Source organism: Grammomys surdaster, unplaced genomic scaffold, assembly GCF_004785775.1.
Source record: "Grammomys surdaster isolate TR1022 unplaced genomic scaffold, NIH_TR_1.0 364, whole genome shotgun sequence".
NCBI classification, from domain to species: Eukaryota; Metazoa; Chordata; class Mammalia; order Rodentia; family Muridae; genus Grammomys; species Grammomys surdaster.
This window is the reverse complement of record NW_021604783.1, coordinates 2,420,468-2,440,535: the sequence shown is the minus strand read 5'-3', so window position 1 is coordinate 2,440,535 and position 20,068 is coordinate 2,420,468. Positions and strand designations below refer to the sequence as shown.

Below are 20,068 nucleotides of genomic sequence, written 5' to 3'. Positions count from 1 at the left end.
CCTGGTGTGCTTGGTTCAGGCGTGTGATCCCCCTCCAGTCAGGTCACAGATGGGAAACCAACAACAGAAGGTGCGGAAGCAGATTCCATGTTCACATGATTATTCTTGTTTATTGAGGTCTGTTTGTTCTCAATGGGTGCTTTTTCCTCCAAGTAAACAGAGCAGGCGCAAATATCTATAATGAATAAATTTATTGTCTTACAAAAATCATTGTCTAGAAATATGGGAGTACAAGAAAAGATATTTGCAGTCAGGTGTCTGGTGGTCAACAGCCAGTACAATTCATACAGGGGAAATCAAAGATTCCAAACCCATGTGACCAATTCTTCCTCACAGATGTTAAAGCTTTTAACCCAAAAGGTCCGCGTTTTCAAGCACATTGCCACGGGTCGGGGCTTGTCATTAACACTGATTTGCTGTCACTGAATGTTTGTTTATACTACTTCACTAGAGAGGTACATGATATGAAGCACAGTCAAAACTTAATACATTAAGTTGTTATAGAGGCAAATAATATATTTAACATTGTCTTAGTACTGTAGTGTCTAAGGCACTTTCTGTAATGTCAGTTTGCTCAACTATCAACCAAAAACAGAATGCTAAGTGTTCATTGTAACACTGTCCAAAGGAAGGGAAAGGGAAAATGAAGGGTCACACGCCCGCTGGCATGTCAACATTCAGGCAGATGGCATCTGTTCTTGAGGCCCTATAGCCTCATTGACAAACTTAGAACACACCTCCGACACAAAACTAATATTCCCGTTTTGGGCTCAAAGCAGTGGCTGAATTTGCAAGAGGGCCTGACTGGTTGGAGAGGCCTTCTGCGAGCACCCCAAGGGTCACAGAGGCTCACACCTCAACTGAGGGCATCATCAAGCCACACACTCAGGAGACTACCCGGAAGCCACTGTGATGGCTGCCACCCGGGGCACCTTCTGTGTTGTGGCCACTGTCCTTTCTGTGCACAGAGCTCTAGGACTATTCACATGAGATGGTGGGGACACCATAAAATTTGAGGGGCAAGGTCACCCCTTGGGAGATGGGCAGGATAACTCCAAATGGATGCTGTTTCCCCAATCCAAGACCACCCCTCCTAAGCCGCCAAAGCCCCTCTCCCAGTTTGCTCACTGAGACAGTGATCACTATTCACAGGAAATGAGAGACACAAGTGCAGGTTAGGTTCACAATGTTCTAAGAGACAGGGTGTGGTTGAAGGAAGGGTCAGGGCCACATGAACAGAACTAAGGTACCTGTCGGTAGGACACAGCATGCAGAGCAACTGAGCATCGGTCCCGGGGCAACCCCACGGCCCAGCCACTGGCAACAAAGGGTCTGGAGTTTGTTTCAAAAACGTTCGCTCTTCTTAACGCGTCATAAAATGGTATCTTGATGAATATATGGAGATGAGACAGTCTGTTTAATACGCATGTCTTGTGGAGGTGTATATATAAAAGGGGCAACTGTACCTAGTCTGAAGCATGATATGGTCTGCGCAGGCTGCAGAGCCTTAAGACACAGTTGACTTTCCTGTAGGATTCTGGGAGCTTGCCATTCCCGAGTGAGTGCAGGGCTCAAGCAGACTGGTGCTGGGCTGAGTTCCAGCCTGTTCTCAGCATCGCCTCTGACCTCCTGCGCCTATTCTGATTGGGGTGGCTGTGTGTCATTGACATCACTGGTCTTACTTTCTGTGTCATCATCTGACAGCTCTAGCGATGCCCCCTCAATGTGCAGCTGGCGCCGGCCAGATCGGCTTGAAGAAAAGCTGATTGGGCCTCCCCGCCTGCGAGAGAAATGGACAAGACCATGAGGCTGCTGGGTTCAACAAGGGTTAAACAAGGCTCCTTCTCTACCTTCTACCCCGTCTGGGGCATCATGGCCTCGGTGGGTAGCTTTTCTACCCCATCATTTCCCCCCACGGTGCACGAGAACATGGCCGACACAGTAATGAAGACAAGTTGGGGGAAAGCTCTACCTCTCTGACAGCCTTCCCTGAAGCTAAGGTTGTTTGTGTATTGTACAGCCCTTTAAAACCAGAGTCTCAGTTTCCTGGCCACACAAGCAGGACAGCAGCCTTTGCCCAGAGGACAGAGGCCTATGTTGCCTCACTGGCTTTGCTGGCAAATGTGTGTATATGTTTTACTCTGCCATGCTTTGCTCCCTCACTGGACAAAGAGGAGTGCGGAGGGCTGAGGGTCAGGTCGATCTGGGAGCTCGTGCCCTGCTTGAGAGAGGCCGTGGATCCTGAATGTCTGCCTTCTGTAAACATCACGTGCCTTGACTGTGGGGATGCCAGAGGACAGCTTCCACACATGAAGCCTGCCAGCTCTCCACAGCTCACCGAACACTTACCTGAGCCTGTTCTTGAGAGTGCTGACCTCGCGGCTCAGGCCCTCGTTGGCCTCCGTGGCATCGTCCAGTTCCCTTTGGAGTTTACGCCGAGATGCATTGGCACGTGTAGCCTCTTCCTCAGCTTCTTCCAGTTGGCGTTTAAGCTGCTTCATCCTGGCATTGGCCTTCTCCATCTTGGGGAGTTTCATGAATGAAAAGCAAACAGAGAATCCAGGGTCAGATGACCTGGAGGGTCAGTGTGCTCTGTGACATCTTGAGTGACACACACACACACCACACAGACACACACATTTTTGGTCTGCTCTAAGGCTCTTCCTCTTGCCTTACTTAGTAAAGCCAGTATTTACAGAGCAAGCTACACAATCAGAAACTCCAAACTGCTTTACCTGTGAAAACAAACCAGTTTTCCATCCCCACACATGACGGACGGGGCTGTGCAGAAGGCTAGCAGTCTGGACAGGGTACTGTCCAGGAGCATGGCTGTTCCACACAGCCAGTCTGCGAGAGTGCAGTATGCTCTCACCTCTTAAGAATCTAACTGTGGCCCCTTTGTTCCTAAACTTGCAGGGACTGGCTACTGCCTCAGTGGGTGTAGTTGCCACTTGCCTGGCAAGTAGGGAAGGCAAAGGCCCTGAGGGACTGGGCCAAAGTCAACGAATCATCAGGAGGGAGGCATGGACAGGCTGCAGGCAAGGGGTGTGCCTGTCTTGAGACAGGGTCTTTTATAGCCCAGGCTGGTCTTGATCGAAGGCATGTCACTGTGGGGTGAGCCCTTCCGTACTGTGCGTCTGGTATCAGGGTTTTGTCCATGTGGGTAAATGCCCTTCACATATCCCCGGTCTCTACTGTTGTTTACCATTTCCCAAATAGCTTCCATCCAGTTTCTTGATGCTCACTGCACCCAAGACCTATTATTCAAGGCACAGGAGGGAAACTGGGAGAAGCCTGTTTGCATGTGAAGTAGTTTAGTGGAGGAAGCGGAATGTAACTTTAAAATCCAGCCCAGGGCTCACACCTCAAAGCCCCGCTGACTCCCTTTCCCATTGAACTGGTGGGAACACGGGTGCTGCATTGCTGCATGGCAGTCGAAATGCTTAATTAAGAGTTTCCAAGAGTTTCCTAACTCTGACTTGCTTGCTTGACATTCTCAGGGTGGTGGCCTCAGCCCCGCCCCGCCCCACCGCCTCCTACCTGCTCCTTATACTGATCTGCATGCCGGCGTTCGTCTTCAACCTGCATGAAGATTTCTTTCAGTTTCTTCTCTGTTCGACGGACTAGTTTGTTGGCAGCTGCTCGTTCCCTGTCAAAGTGACCAAAGTAGTTTTAAGACTTGAAATTAATTATATTTTAAATAGGGAAATATTTTTGGAGTTCTTTTTCTTTGGAAAATGACACATACTGGCAAGCCCTTTTAGACCTCCCAGAAGCCTGAAGCAGGGATTGTCTTTCAGTGTGTCCCTCAGTGGCAACACAGCATTTGTTCCTGTGCACACAGCTACTGAGTGACAAGAACAGCATATGCCACGTGCACATCAGTCATTTGAAACAGACATGGTTATCATGCAACAAACACCCAATGTATGGAGTGACTGCCTCAGATTGAGAGCTACTAATGCTGGGGGCTGCCAGAGCCAGCGGGAACGGCAGTGAGATAACCACCACACTGGTGCCTGGGACTGCTGCCCATTAGAGGACGTTAACACGGACGGTCCCTGAGGACAGAAAGCTTCCTTCCTAGCTGGATCCGGGTCTGGTAGGGTCAGGTGAAAGGGCGACTTTAAACCTCCCTCGTGAGCGAATGCCTTAACTGTCTACCTCACTGATGACACTTCAGACACTCCTACCCAGCGGAGTGCAAGGAGGGGTAGGAACGTAGTACTGGGATTGCAGGGTTAGGAAGATGCTGAACTCATCCCAGGTCCTGCATTTCTGGGTCCCATATTCCCCAACAAGGTGGGTCTGTGAGCTGCTGCAGCTGCCTGCTCATCTGTCCTGTATAATGCTTTGCTTCCTTTTGGTGTGTGTGAGATGGACACTGTCAGACGGGGTGTGTGTGTGTGTGTGTGTGTGTGTGTCTGCCTGCCTGTCTGCTGGAAGTCTGTAGTGGGTCCATAAAGATGCTGGTGCAAGGAAGTCAGTCACAGGGCAGGGCAGTATGCTGGCTTCCAGCAGAGCTGAGCCCCCCACCCCCACCTCTCCCAGCTCACAGATCCTCTGCCTCCTGCATTAGTACACCCCCTTGCACTGGGTGCTCCTGTGAGTGAGGGCACATCTGTGTGATGAAATGGCCGGCAAGAACATCTTACTTGGCTTCCTGCTCAAGCTGCTCCTCCAGCTGCCCAATCTTGGCTTCCAGGGCTGAGATGGTGGCCTTGAACTTGGACTTGACCGCCCCCTCCAGCTCCTGTAGCTTGGCCTTCAGCTCCTTGTTTTGTCGCTCCAGCTGCTGGCGGGCATTGTCACTCTTCTGGGCAGCGCTGCGCTCTGCTGCCAACTCTGTGTTCAGTGTGTCCACCTAGAAGGGAGAGAGTTGAGCTACGCTGTGGCTGTACAGAGGCGGGCAGAGCAGCTGCCCCGGCCAGGCTGCACGCACCTGCAGCGTGGTCTTGCGGAAGCGGTCATTGAGCAGCTCCATGTTGCTCTGCTCCTCCTCCAGCTCCTCCTCTAGCTGTGCGATCCGGGCTTCCAGGCGCCGCTTCTCGTCCAGCAGCGCAGACCTAGGCACAGCAGGGCAGAGCACAGAGCACAGCGTGAGAACTGTGAGCAGCATTGCTCCTGATTAGTCCCTGCATCTATCTGTCCCTCATCCCTGGAGGAGCCCTGCCTGTATCTTTCTTCCTGGTCCTGGCACTGTCCTCTGAACCACTCTGGTGACTTCCTAGTGAACCTCTCGGTTGCTAACTCTGCCTCTAGAATTCAGCCAGGATCTTAGGTGAGACCCCGTAGTCACTGGCATGAACTCTAATGATGTTCCACCATTCCCAGGAGAAAGCAACTTAACTGGGCAAAAGAAATCTTAAAGAAAAAAAAAAATTCTGAGGAAGATTGTAAGGAAGCTTTGCCAAGCTACTGGATCTGAAAGGGAGGTGGCCAAGTGTCGTGTGAGTGCAATCTGTGGATGTCTACTCTGTAAGGCCGTCAGTACTGGCACAGGTGTACATGCATGTGTGGCCTGTGTGTGATGGGTGTGTGAATGTGTTGTCCTATGTGTGACAGGCAGTGGCTGAGGTGGCCCAGACTTGTGGTCATCCTTTTAGGCCTGAAGAGATGAGCAAGCCCACTTATTCTTAGATGTCAGGTGACTGTGCCCCGCCTGTGCAACTGCACATGCTTGAGGGCAGAGCGCCATTGCAACTGCACATGCTTGAGGGCAGAGTGCCATGCTTGCTCAGAGGGGAGGCTGAACGCTACTGCTTCCGCGACACCCATGCCATTTTCCCGGAGGGAGACTCACTTTCCAGAGGCGCTGTTGGCGATCTCATCAGCCAGCTCATCTCGCTCCTGCTCTGCGTGTCTGCGGGCTCGCTCAGATGAGGCCAGCTCCTGAATGAGTTTAAACTGAGTTAGGCTCTGGTCATTGTCATTCCCCCAACCTTTCCACATAACCAAACAACAATCCCCTATAAGGAAGGAGGCTGGCTTAGTGTTGAGACTAGATGTCTACCAGACCGGTTAAACAAAGGCCACAAAGGAAGCACTTCACTGTCACTTGTGGAGCGGCTATATCCCGCCATCCTCGTATGTTCCTTACAATCATGGAGCACAAGATTCAACTCTGAACCCCACAGAGACAAAGGCCACACCAAATCACAGCTCCTTCAAGGCGACCAAAAGCTAGCATTCAGGTTATCCTGGGCTCTGCTCCATGTCTGGTCCAGTTTTCATTTCTCTGTTCCTTTTATCAGCCTCTCCCTGACTGACAGGATCTCAGCAGCTGCTGTAGCCTGTGCTGGCAATTTCTCACGGAACTGTTGTCAAGCCAACATTTTGGGTTATTATCTTTTGAGAAGATCTCGAAAATTTATAGAGAAATGCCCTTTAGGAGTCGGGTAGAATTCTATCCTGCCCTCTACGTATGACAGGGCCTTAGTAAAGGGTGAGTGGAAAGTACTTAAGATGTTCTGCTCCAGCCGGGCGGGGGTGGCGCACGCCTTTATTCCCAGCACTTGGGAGGCAGAGGCAGGTGGATTTCTGAGGCCAGCCTGGTCTACAGAGTGAGTTCCAGGACAGCCAGGGCTACACAGAGAAACCCTGTCTCGAAAAACCAAAAAAAAAAAAAAAAGATGTTCTGCTCCAGAATCAACAAAACATGTCTCTTTCTGTAAGGGGACAGCACTTCTGTGTGAAACAATAACCGTCCCTGGACAGGGCTCACCCATCTTACTGCTTAAATAATGATCTCTCCTTTCTCTCAGGGGAGCAAATTCTAGAAGGCTGTCTTACTAATCAGCTGTTCTGCCTTTAGCCACATAAAAGAATACACACGAGCAAGTGACAACACGCTAGCAGTGCTGCTGAACTGAAGTCACATAAAACACATTTCCTCTAGTCTCAGAGTGACTCTAAGGACAAGCGCTTACTGAACACATGGGTGACCAATAAAGATACCTCTTGCAACTGAAGGATTTCTGCTTCTAGACTCTTCAGTTTCTTTTCACTTTCTTTGGATTGAGCAAAAATCTCATCTCTAGATGTTCGAGCTTCTTCTAGTTCACGCTGGTAATCCTTCATCTGTGCCTGAGGTTAAATAAGAAAGGCCTTTTAGGGAGTAATTTTATTCTCAGTATTGTTTCATGGTAAAAAGGACACAGAAGTAAAAGGCTGATATCCCATCCCTCAACAGGAGCAAACCAGTGCTGGAGTGGAATGGAGTCTATAGCATGACCAAGTGTGTCACCTGTCCTGTGACAAGCACATTAATACAATCATATCACCTCATTGGCTGCAGAAGTGGCATTTGATATAATCACCTTTTCATTATAAAAACACTCAATAAGCTGTGAAGAAAAATGAAGCTTTTAATTTGTATGTTTCCCCTGACAGATCATCAAATAGGGATGTCCAGTCTCAGTCTCTTCTTAATCCTGAAGAGCAGAGTCCAGCCCAGGTAATTTGACAACAAGAAGCCAACTCAAGGAGGGAATAAGCAAAGGGGGCTGATGGCATGATCTTCACTTAGGGAATCTTAAGCCACCAAAAGCCATCACAGCTAGTAAATGTCTTCAGCAGGACTGATAGGTACAGAGGCTAGAGATGGCTCAGCAGTTACGAGCATTGTCTGCTCCTCCAGAGGTCCTGAGATCAATTCCCAGCAACCACATCTTGGCACACAACCATCTAGGAGATCTGGTGCCCTCTTCTGGCCTGCAGGCATACATGCAGGCAGAATGCTATATATATAATGTTTTACAAAAAGATTGATAGAAACAAGGTGGATGAATAGACAGAAGCTGCACTCAAAATTAAGCAAGGTTAACTAAGTATATAGCTAGGCACAAATGTAAAAGATGTGACAAATGCATACACTTGACGACTATAAATGTCAGAAATTAAAGATACATATACGTAGCAAGAAGTGAATGACTAGAGGAATTAATGAGACAAATTGAGCTGCACTCAACAATTAGAAATCCAAGACTGTTTTATTTTTGCATATATATGTATAAGTAAATAAATAAATAAATAAATAAATAAAAGCTAATCCTAAAATCCATACAGAATTGCCAATCTTGAAAAAGAATGAACCTTGACCAACTATACTTCTAATTTTAAAATGTGGTAGAACCTACACTAATCAAAACTGCGAGGCAGGTATACAGGACAGGAATACAGATCAATAGGATTGAAAGCCCAGAAATAGATACCAGTAGTTTGCCAAGATGATCCAGTGCGGGGCAACACTCAACAGATGGGGTCTGGACAACTGGCTGTGCCTGTCCAGAAGACTGAAGCCATTTCTGCATCTAAAGCCACCTAACAAAAATTCAGTATGTGTCAAAACCGTCCGAGTTGGAAGCATGAGAGTCTTAGAAACAAACCTAGGAAAGTCTTTGACCTCAGATCATCAGGTGGCTTTACAAACACAGAAGGGAAACGAAGATCAGGGTCCCCAAGTCAACCAGCTTGCCTCACACTCCATGCAAAGGCAGGAGAGAAATGACTTCAGTCTTCCCTCAGTTCACAGATGTGCTATGGCAGTGCTCCACACATGAGAAACCCAAAAACAAACCACAAGATAGACCATTGACAACTACAGCCAGAGTAAATACAAAATCGCAGTGTTTCAACTAAATCAGTAAAAGACAGTGCAACTGAAAAGATGCATAAGCAGATCCCATGACGTTTCCGTTTTTCTCCTGTAAAGATGTTGTGGAGTGTGCACGGAAAGACGTTCAGTGCCATTAATGTACTGGCTGGTTTTGTATCAGCTTGACACAAGCTAGTTACCAGAGAGGACGGAGCCTCAGTTGAGGAAATGCCTCTGTAACATCAGGCTGTAAGGTATTTTCTCCATTAGTGATCAGTGTGGGAGGGCCCAGCCCATTGAGGGTGGGGCCACCCCTGAGCTGGTGGTCCTGGGTTCTATAAGAAAGGCTGAGCAAGCCATGGGGAGCAAGCCAGCAAGCAGCACTCCTCCATGGCCTCTGCTTTAGCTCCTGCTTCCTGCCCTGATTACCTTTGATGAACAGCAATATGGAAGTGTAAGTACAATAAACCCTTTCTTCCCCAGCTTGCTTTTTGGTCATGGTGTTTCTTTGTAGCAATAGAAACCTTAACTACGGGGCTGGTGAGATGGCTCAGTGGTTAAGAGCACTGACTGCTCTTCCAGAGGTCATGAGTTCAAATCCCAGCAACCACATGGTGGCTAACAACCATCTGTAATGATATCTGATGCCCTCTTGTGGGGTGTCTGAAGACAGCTACAGTGTACTTACATATAATAAATAAATAAAAAAAATTAAAAAAAAAAAAAACCTAAAACAGAAACCTTAACTACATTAATTAGTCAGTTAAAAAAATGCCAATCAAGTAAATCAAAAGCACAGTTTGAGGGGCTAGAGAGTTAACTGTTAAAGTTAAAGTGGCTGCTACACAAGCATGAAGATTAAAGTTTCGATCCCCAGCACCCACAAAAGCCGACTGAGGGCCTGCAGCCCCAGTGCTAGGAACAGCCCTACCGCGGGCCTGCTGTTTATCTGGGCTGTAACTGAGCTGGAGAAATGAAGTGCCACACGACCGAGGACGATGCTGACCTCCAGCTCTACCCACGTGCAAGGGCACAACTGGAGAGTGTGAATAGACTGGGAGCCCAGGTCAGGACAAACATCCCAAAGCAAAGGACACGAGCACAGACTCTGTGCATGTGAATATCCTGATAGACAGATGGTAAATACATTCAGCATTATTTTTTCATAATGAGCAATTTTTTTTTGTAATTATCAAGCTGAAATAAAAGTTTGTATTCAGCTTCAAATTGCCTGTTTGTATGCTGATGTACCACAAGAATGCAGTACCCCTGGAGGCCAGAAGAGGGCAGGATTCGAGCCACTGTCGGTGCTGGGAACCAAACCTGGTTTGGTCCTGGGCAAGGGTAACAAGAGCTCTTGTAACTTCAGCCATCTTGCTAGCTTTAGAGAAAGCACCAAAACGAGTCCTCTGCTCATAAATCTGCTGGCCACAGACATGTTTCTGTCGAGGCTTTGTTTGCATGTGTGCTGCAGTTGTAAGCAACAGTCACCACTGCATCTCCTGTCAGGTGGCTTGTCATCCTGTGGCTGTTCCACACACAGCCCTGTCAGTCATTGAGCTTTGGCTAAGATGACAGTTGTTGACTACATGCATAAAGATGTAGAATTACAAAGTTAAAGGAAAGATTTTTCTCAAGTTTTGGTCAGTTACATCCCTTTTCCTTTAGCGCCTATACCTAGTCAGTAAGAACAGGGCCACCCCACACTGGCCTTTATCATGAATAATTAATTCCTCTTCTCAGCGAGGCCATAGAGCTGTATCAGCTGGGTAGCAAAAGTGATGCTTGCAGCTGTCTGAACATTACATTCCCAGCAGTGCAGGAGATACTGCTGGACAGCTACATGTTGCTTAAGGGCATTTAGGGGCACAGGACCACTTACAGCAAGGATGCTCCTTCTTGGCCACCATCCCCAGTTCTATGTCAAAACCAAGTCCAATAACCTAGGCTCGGTGACAAGGTGACAGATGGGTGCTGCATGTTCTCCCAGCTTCACAGTTTCATCTTGGTTCCAGCAAGGCCACGTAACCCTGCCCCGCAAAGGCCAGCCTGCCATTCCTACCTGAAGTTTGCGAAGCTGCTTGATCACTTCATCCCGGGCTTTGTTCGCAGCCTCGATCTGAGCCTCCAGGTCCTTCAGGTCGATCTCCATCTTCTTCTTTGAAGCCACAGCAAGTGCCCGCTGTTTCCGCTCATCCTCCAGCTCTGCCTCGAGCTCCCGTACCTGAAGGACAGTGTCGGATTACATTATCCTGGGCTCGCTACTTTGGCTAGGGGAGCTTGCCACTTTGCAGAGGTCCCTGTTACCATCAAGTCCCCATGTCTTATTAACAGAAAGGCTCAAGGACTAGGCTTAGTTCAGAAGGTTTTGGAAACCACCACATGGGATAGGCCATGCCTTCTGGTAGCTACTAGGGGACCCAAGAAGGAAGACCTTAGGCTCACAGTACAGGTGACTCTTAAGTCAGAAACACAGGCGGCACAAGATAATGATTTAACAGATAGGAAAGACACAGGAAGGCACAGGCCAGTGGTCCAGAGGCCAAGGGAACGGGCCTAACCCTAACCTTACCCTAGAGATATGGGGAGCCAGGTCTGACTTATGTGCTCAGCAGACGTGGGATTCAGGGCAGGCAGAAGCCCCACTTGATAGGCTGGCAAAGGGAAGCTAGCAGCTGTGCAGCTAAGGACACAGGAGGAGGAGAGGCTGAATACACAGATGTGAGCTGGGGATAGAGCAACACACCCCTTCGGCTGCTCATTTTGGGGCGTTCTTGAAGCTTTAACTGTACCGCTGGATTGAAGGGCACAGTTACTTGTACCCTTGTGTGAGGCGCAGAGAGAGAGAGAGAAAGGTTCTTTATCATTTCAATCCAATCCTAACGCCTACACAAACAATGAACTAAAAATGTCCAGACTGGGAACTGGGTCAGCCTGAGTTCCTGGTCTGCCCTGCATTCCCATTCATTCAGGACGTACTCCCAGGAGTGTACGTAGGTACCTAGGCGATCTTGCAGTATGGGCTCTGATCAGATCACTGGTCATGACTGCAGTGGAAGCAGCACCAGAGAGGGAGGGAGGTGCTCTCTGAGTGACACCAAGAAGCCTGGGGGAGGGTCTTCTCCAAGGGGAGGCCAATGATCTGCTGCACCTGCTCCTGCAGACAACCTGGTGGGAAGGGACAGGACAGCCACTTCCACGGTGCTGAGAGATTCTTAGCACCTGATTGACTGCTGCAGATCTGACTCTGCTGCACTCAGGGCAAGGAGGCTCTTTAGGCACGGAAACTGCCCTGAGATTCTTCAGGTGTGCTTTCAAATACGTCTAACCAATTCTTGGACAATTATCCTTGAAGAATTAGAGCTGAAGTCCTGTGTGTGGGCTGGGCTTGGGGACTCACTGTAAAGACACAGCTCTTGCTGGCTTTCCTGGGCCTTTGGCTCTTGGGAAGGTTACCTCTGTGGGACATGTGAGCAGCTCTGAGTCAGGCTGCTGACAATGCTGAGCTCCTGCGCATGTCAGGAGGTGAGTGCAGGGGCTCAGCTCCTTAGCCAGGCCAGGCCGCCCCAGACACAGGGCCACCAGAAATGTGGCTTTAACTAAGTTTGCTATAACTTAGTCAACAATAAAGAATGAATCAAGTTAATGTTAATGAAGCCAAAATAGTAAAATAAAATTAAATATAAATCAAGACTTGATTCCATAAACTCCAGGGGACAAAGTATCCAAAATCAATTCTTTTTTTTTTTTAAGATTTATTTATTTATTTTATTTATGAATATACTGTAGCTGTCTTCAGACACACCAGAAGAGGGCATCCGATCTCATTACGGATGGTTGTGAGCCACCATGTGGTTGCTGGGATTTGAACTCAGGACCTCTGGAAGAGCAGTCAGTGCTCTTAACCGCTGAGCCATCTCTCCAGCCCCCAAAATCAATTTTCAAAGTAAGCACACACACAGACACACACCTCAGAAACATAGATCATAAAATTCTTTAATATCTATTTATATATTTTATGAGTGTTCTGTTTATATTTGATATGATATGCATGCCTACCTATAGGCCAGAAGAGGGCATCGGATCCCATTACAGATGGTTGTGAGCCACCATGTGGGCTGGGAATTGGACTCATGATCTCTGGAAGAGCAGCCAGAGCAGCCAGTGCTCTGAACCACTTGAGCTATCTCTCCAGCCCAAACAGAAGATTCTTTTTAAGTTTAAAAAATTAAATATAAGCCAGGCAGTAGTGGTGTATGTCTTTAATCTCAGCACTTGGGATTAAACTCTAAGTTTGAGTACATAGAGAAACCCTGTCTCCAAGAACCAAACCAAGCAAGCAAGCAAGCAACCATCCAACCAAGCAAATACTCACAAAAAACTAAATATCAACCCTTTTCTTTCTAAGGAACCCTTTAAGGGGGGGATGTGGCTCAGTGGTAGAGCTCTTACCTAGTATGTGCAAAGTCCTGGGTTTGATCCCAGCCTTCCAAAGGGGGTGGGGTGATTTAAGGAGGCATGATATCTGGGTGATGGGAATCTGCAGTGCCCCACCCCCATCTGCTGGTCAGGTGTTTCCCGATTCTCACACAGTGAGTACTCTGATGGCTTCCCTTTGATAGACAGCCTAACTAAGCAGCAGTGACATTGGAGAAAGAAAATCTAAACCGTTTACTGCCAGATCCAACATTTCCTGCAGCTAATGCTTCCCAGTGTCAACTACAGGGCTGAGCGCTGGGCTGGTGAGAACCCACAAGCCCGGCTCTGAAGGCCACGGCCCCTCCACCCACCTGCTTAAGCAGCAGCCGCTTCTTCTCTTCGTTCTGCTCGTCTCGGGTTTGCAGGTCCCTCTCAAACTGGGCCTTCATGGCCTGCATGTTGACTTCCAGGCGGAGCTTGGCATCCTCAGTAGCCTGGAGCTCGTCCTCCAGCTCCTCCAGCTGGGTCCTCATTTCCTCTACCTGCTGCTCCAAGGCTCGCTTGGATTTCTCAAGCTCGTGGACCTAAGGCATAGGAAACATCAGAATTTTGGATCAGAGATGTGACCTGACCCTGCACTTCTGACTTCTATGGTCACACGGGTTTTGATCACCCGGCCGAGTGACAGCTCTGAAGCTAGAACAGTCCCAGCAGTGGCTGAGTATGAGCCTCAGAGGAAACCACTCACAGTGGGAAGGCCCAAGGCGGAGGTAGTCTGAAAAGCAGGGCGTGGCCATGAGGTCTGACCTTTCTCTGAACAGTACCCTCCCAAAGATGAGCCTTCTGAGCCTGGAACTGTACTGAGGACCTCCGTGCCCTGTCCCAGCTAACCAGCCTGACCTCTTGAAGCAGACCTATGTGCTGTTGCACATTTGGGGCTTACGATCATGTTAGCTTTGCAGGGAGAGCAGCAGAACTTAGGAAGGTCCATTTGCTAAGTAGTGTTTGGTAACTCAGCAGTCACCATGAGTGTGAGAGTGTTGGTGACTGGGGAAAATGACTATGGACCCACTACAGTCTTCTCTTCACTTTTACATGGCTGGATCTACCCTGGCTATGCCTTCTTGGCCATGGATCTGTACAAATAAGGCCCGGAAGGATGAGGGCCGTCTTCCATCACTTATGATATGGTCAGATGGCTTCCATCCCATGCAGACGATATCTCTCTTTGCCACATTTCTCAAAGCCAACAAAACAGGGCATGGCCACAGTGCATGTGTTAACAACAGGAGAAACAGGGCATGGTGATGGAGAGGCAGGTGGACTCTGAGTTCAAGGCCAGCCTGTTCTACAAAGCAAGTTCCAGGGTAGCTAGAGCTGTTATACAGAGAAGCCCTGCCTCAAAACCCCAAAATAACACAAGTTGGGAGAAGAGCCAAGGGGAATGTCACCTTTGAATTGCAGGTCCAGATTTACTCTGCAACTCTCTGCTAGTCAGATACTGAGGAAGGGCCCTGGGTAAGAAACTAGCACGGGGACTCTTGGAGAAGGCACACATGTGAGAGCACACGGAAATTTCATTCATTCTTTCTTTTTTTTTCTTTTCCTTTTGGATTTTTTCCCCCTTCCCTTTTCCCTCTCACTCCAGCCCCACTTCCTCCTGCCCTGCTCTCTCCGGCCCAAGATTTTTTTATTTTTATTTATTATATGTAAGTACACTGTAGCCATTTTCAGACACCCCATAAGAGGGCATCAGATCTCATTACGGATGATTGTGAGTCACCATGTGGTTGCTGGGATTTGAACTCATGACCTCCAGAAGAGCAGTCAGTGCTCTTAACTGCTGAGCCATCTCACCAGCCCCACACAGAAATTTCTAAAGTCCTGATAGCTACTGACACCCTGAAGGCCAGCATTCAGGTCTCACAGGGAAGGTCGGGTGGGGATGGGAGGAAATGTGCTTCAGCTCCACGACCCTCTCTCTCCCAGGGGACCTTGGAATATCTGGGTTTGTAACCACTGACAATGCAGATGTCAAATCCCATGTTGAGAGGTGCCTCTGCCAGGATGAACTGGGGCAGGGAGGGCCAGGGTAAGGATCAATATCTGGTTACCTGCTAGGGTTGCTGCAAGCATTCTTCCTCTGGGGCTGGGGAAGATGGTCTCAGCAGTAAAGAACAGAGTGCTCTTCAGGAGGACCTGGGTTCAATTTTGCAGCCCGTATGGAAGCTCACAATTACCCCCAAGTCTAGTCCCAAAGGACCCAGTGCCCTCTTCTGCCCTCAAGGGCATTGGGCATGTGCACAGCACACAGACAGACCTGCAGATTGCTGTATGTGCCTTGGCCCAGATGAATGAGAACAGATTGGGCCCTATCTGCCTATGGGACAGGGCTCTAGTTGCCTCTGCTATGGGCCTGTGTCCCAGGCACTTTCTGTCTCCTGCAACTACAGGTGACTTACGTTCTTCCCCACGTCATCTTTAGAGCTCATCAGGTCTTCCATGTCTGCTCGAAGCTGCTTGTTCTGCCTCTCGAATTCCTCCTTGGCCTCCAAGGCCTCCTCAAGGGCCCGCGCCAGGGAGAGCGCTTTCGTTTCTTTCTCTCTGGCCTCGGCTTCAGCCCGGTCCCGCTCTTCTGCATAGCGAGCAGAGATGCCCTTCTCTTCTGCCAACAGCTGCGTGAGAGCAGAGCACAGTGAGCACGCACTCACCAAGCCTAAGAGCACCGCAGGCTGACCATCCATAGGACCCCAAGGCCAACAGTGCCACAACTGGAAAATTCCAGCCTGCCTTATGGGATAGGTCCCAGCAAAACACAAAACGTCGTACAGGCTGTAAGTACAGGCTTTTCTGAAACATGAATGAATTTTAGGTCGACACTTGGGTCCTGTCCACAGTATATCATTGTATAGACACACATGTTCCCAAATGAGACATTCTCAAGCCAGAGACCGCGCTCGTCCTAAGAACCCTGCATGCTGGTATTCCCCTGTGCAGGACTCAGTGGGCGTCCCCACACTTCCTTTTTATGCGTTCTGAACACTGCATACATATGTATTGTGTTTAAATAAGAACAGATTGTCCAAAACCAAAGTGCGACCCTTGTCAGGATGTGGCGCCTGAGGGCCTGGGACACCCCACAACCCTTCACCTGGTCAAACTTCTTCTGTTTCTTCTCCAAGTTGGAGACGATCTGGCGCTGGTGGTCCAGGTCCACCGTCAGGTCATCCAGTTCCTGTTGCAGCCGGTTCTTGGTCTTCTCCAGCTTGTCATATGCCAGGACCTTCTCCTCCAGCCGCTGGCTCAGGGCCTCCACGTCCTTCAGCAGCTTCTTTTTGACCTCTTCCAAACTCTCAATTGTTCCCAGGTCATCGTCCACTTTCTTCTTGGTGTCAGCCAGCTAGGTTTGGGTGAGGAAGCAAGGGTCATGTAAGAACTTGTCTGCTTTTTGCACTTCAAGAACAAACACTTGTTTTCAATATTATAAACCAGCATGGTATGGCTTTAACATAAATAAGTCCTGGGACAGAACCCTTAGCTAAGCTGTAAAATGGCAGCTGTACTGGAGCCCCACAGAAGCCACGCTTCTGTCTGTAAAGGTTGTGAAGTTATCAAGTGTTTGGCTGGGTCAAAGAAAAAGGAACGTGTAATGAGCTTAATTTAGTTTAACCTAATTAACTGTCCCAAATGCAGAGACAGAGTCCACGTGGCCAGGCCACCGCTGTCCCTGCACATATCTAGGGCACTGCTGCTCCCAAAAAGGACACACACCTGGGACTGCAGGGCCAACACCTGCTTCTCCAGGTTCTTCCTGGCCTCCTCTTCCTCCTCCTGCTGCTCCTGAAGGCTGTTCTTCTCCTCCTCCAGCTGCCGGATCCGACTGCTCAGGTTCAGTTTCTGCCGAGTCTCCTCCTGAAGGAGCTCCTGTGGGTTTAAGAGTGAGTGTCTAGGTTACCTGCAGCAAACACGGAGTCTCGATCCCACCAGAGGAACAGAAGACCCAAACTAAACAAAATCGCCCTGGACAATTATGCAATAAAAGAGAAAGCTCTCGTATGGATAAGACATACCCAGCGACACTAACAAACATTCATTCTTGCTTAGGCCCAGGTGACACTGCCTTCCACACATGTGATTCCTGCTGCAATCTCTTTCTCGGCACTCCCCTGCCTCAGTCCCAGCACTTGGCAGGCATTTCTCTTTAGGATAAGTCTCAGCTACCCCCTTGATCATTTTTCCTTCCTATTTTTAGCTTGACTGACTTCCCTGAAATCTACACGCAACCACGTCCTTGCTGCTTTTAGATGTGGTCAAGGTGACACATGGCTTCTGCCTCCTGTGGGCTCACTGACCAGGGTGCTCAGGGTCTGCGCTGGATGCTGACCTTGTCCCTAGTAACTTACTTAATTACTCTGCTGTCTGACACTTTTACCCCCATATTTTGAGCCCCTCACCCCAAATGCAGAAACAGTGTTTGTCTCATTGCTACTCCATCACAGAGATGCATTCAGCACGCGTGCTGGGCACATAGATAACATTCTGACACAACTTCAGAGCTTATTTTATTCCCATCCTCAGCTGGCTGAAAGTTCTGTTGTTTCAAAATCTGATACATCCCCACTCTACCCCTCACTCCTCCAGCGTACCTGTGTGTCCTGCAGCTGAGACTCGAGACCAGCTGCATCCTTAGCAAACTTAATACCTTTCTTCTCGGCTTCTTCCAGAAGTGTTGAGACATTATCCAGTTCATTCTGCAAAGAAGGATGAAATTCAGTTCCATAGTGAGAACAAGGTCTATCACCATAGCCCTTAGAGAACACAGAGCAGCGCAGGAATGCGCACATGTTCGAGAATTCTAACTAGCAAATTCAGTGACTGCTTACCGCCCAGTGTGGAGCTAAGACCTGCTCCCCAGCCCCCTCCCCACGCCTCTGGATGAAAGGGCAGAGGGCCCTTGGACCCTTTGACCAGGAAAAGACAAAATAAAACCACATCAGCTGGAGGGTGTGAAGGGCCAGTTTGGGCCAGCAGGTGTTTTCTTTCATGCAAATTTACACTAGGCACACACTGTGGCACATGGAATTTACATTCTTTACAGACCTTGACTTTAAGGGACTCAGAAGGAAATATGCATGCTAGTAATCAGCCAAAATGTTTCCAGCTGTCAGGAGCAGGAGTATAAAGCCACTGACGATCAGATTTTAGCAATAGTGGGACACTTCTCCCCATTTCCTCCTCAATGAACGATGTCTCCAAAAAGGGCTGGAGAGAAGGCTCAGACTGTAAGCATTGACTGCACTTCTGGAAGATCTACGTTCAGTTCCCAGCTCCCATACGGTAGCTCATAATGGTCTGTAACTGCAGTCCTAGGGGATCTGCACCCTCTTCTGACCTTGGTGAGCATTGGACATGCAGGCAGTGCACAGACAGACGTGTGGCCAAAGCTCAGAGTATGCCGTGGTGGAGCACACCTTTAGTCCTAGGGAGGCAGAGGCAGATGCAGGCGGATCTCTGTGAGAGGTCATCCCAGTCTAAGAGCAAGTCCCAGGACAGCCACAGCTACCCAGACAAACCCTGTCTCAAAACACGCATGTACGCGCACATGCTCGCTCTGAACAATTTTCTAAAAAGGGGAAAAGTCTAAGATGTCTTTTTATTTTATTTTTATTATTATTATTTTTGTGTATGAGTGCTGTGCATATAGACAGAAAGTGGAGGAACAGCAGGATACCCTGTCCTCGCTTGTCTTCTGGTTTTATTATTTTAGGGAGCGATATGGAAGACACATTGTATGCCTAACAAGACAGCCCTGTTTGTATTACTTTTATGGCAGCATCCTTCAGAGAGCTCATCTTTTACTGCTCTTGGCACACGGTACTGGGGAAGATCTCTGGTGTTAAGAGGGACCTCCTCTTCTACCCGAGATCTGAAGAGGGCCAGCCTCCCGCCTAGCCCATGGAGCTGTGAGGACGAGAGGGGGAATCAGCTATGTCCACAGGAGCCAGTGCTTCCCAGCAGACCGCCAATGCTGCTCTCCTTGTTCATTCATAACACTGTTTCTAAGAGTTCTTTTCAGAAACACCTTCCAAGATCCCGTGAGACACACTCGAGAGCGAGTGCACACACACACACACACACACACACACACACACACACACACACCCTACCCCCAGCACACAGGGATATTCTGTACATAGCAGGCCAGAGGCTGTTCTCCTTAAAAGGTCTGCTTCTGACATCCTTGGCTAGATTTGGAAAGTTGAATTCCTAGGTCCACTGTGCCTAGACTGTCTTGGCAAACCAGGTGGCCTGTACCGAGCACCTGCTGTCCTTCCAGGCCAAGGGCCTACACAACCCACCTCTCAGTAACAGCCTACTTTGCTGAGTGTCTGATAGGATCCCTGAAGGGGGACATTTGACACACTGTCCCCACCCTGCTGGAGAAACTGGGTGCACGCTGTGGGATGGGCTGGAGGCTCGCCAGCTGGCACCGTGGTACCAGCTTCCTTCCCTGTCTGTGTTCCTTCACTAGACCAGACCACTGAACCACGGGGAGACCTCAAATGCCTGTGACAAGCAGCTTCTGTACTTTGTGCAGTGGGGCAGCAGCACGAACACCTCCTTCCTGACAAAGACTCCTCTGGGAAGTCACTTTACTGCTGCACCGGGGCCCGTTACTACACATGAAGGTGTCCCTGACTGGTGCTTTTGCCTGTGTTCCTACAGTGAGCAGTTTTGTAGCTGAGCCCATGTGTGGCTTAATTTCTCTAGGAAAAATGATACTGATTTTGGGGGTCCCAGGGTATGTAGCTTTATGGTTTACAATATATGACAACCAAACTAGGAAAAAGAACTTGTGCCAGTGTAATACGTTAAACATTTCTGTGTACAGCCAGTCTCTTGAGTGCTCACTTACTAGACTAAGGAGGTGAAAAAGCACTCCCCACAATTGTACCGACCAGGTCTACACTCACTAGTCTTACTCATTAAAGGGATTATTTATCTTACACACACACACACACACACACACACACACACACACACACACACACA

The 20,068-nt window shown here is 48.9% G+C and overlaps 1 protein-coding gene across 2 annotated transcripts in view; it reads right to left on the bottom strand.

Annotated features, from left to right (window-relative positions):
* Positions 1 to 90: 90 nt before the first annotated feature.
* The window catches only part of Myh10 (myosin heavy chain 10), a 132,950-nt gene continuing 112,972 nt past the window's right edge, over positions 91 to 20,068 (bottom strand). Inside the window, exons 29-41 of one of the 2 annotated variants that reach the window (XM_028780192.1) lie at positions 17,662 to 17,766; positions 16,787 to 16,939; positions 16,167 to 16,415; positions 15,478 to 15,690; positions 13,387 to 13,599; positions 10,659 to 10,820; positions 6,958 to 7,086; positions 5,804 to 5,892; positions 4,943 to 5,066; positions 4,656 to 4,864; positions 3,541 to 3,649; positions 2,350 to 2,522; positions 91 to 1,780 (exon numbers count right to left, since the gene is read on the bottom strand). In XM_028780192.1, coding sequence (XP_028636025.1) covers positions 1,636 to 1,780; positions 2,350 to 2,522; positions 3,541 to 3,649; positions 4,656 to 4,864; positions 4,943 to 5,066; positions 5,804 to 5,892; positions 6,958 to 7,086; positions 10,659 to 10,820; positions 13,387 to 13,599; positions 15,478 to 15,690; positions 16,167 to 16,415; positions 16,787 to 16,939; positions 17,662 to 17,766 — 2,073 coding nt within the window. In that variant the 3' untranslated portion in view covers positions 91 to 1,635. The remainder of the gene's footprint in view (positions 1,781 to 2,349; positions 2,523 to 3,540; positions 3,650 to 4,655; positions 4,865 to 4,942; positions 5,067 to 5,803; positions 5,893 to 6,957; positions 7,087 to 10,658; positions 10,821 to 13,386; positions 13,600 to 15,477; positions 15,691 to 16,166; positions 16,416 to 16,786; positions 16,940 to 17,661; positions 17,767 to 20,068) is intronic. The other variant, XM_028780193.1, reaches the window with a different exon arrangement.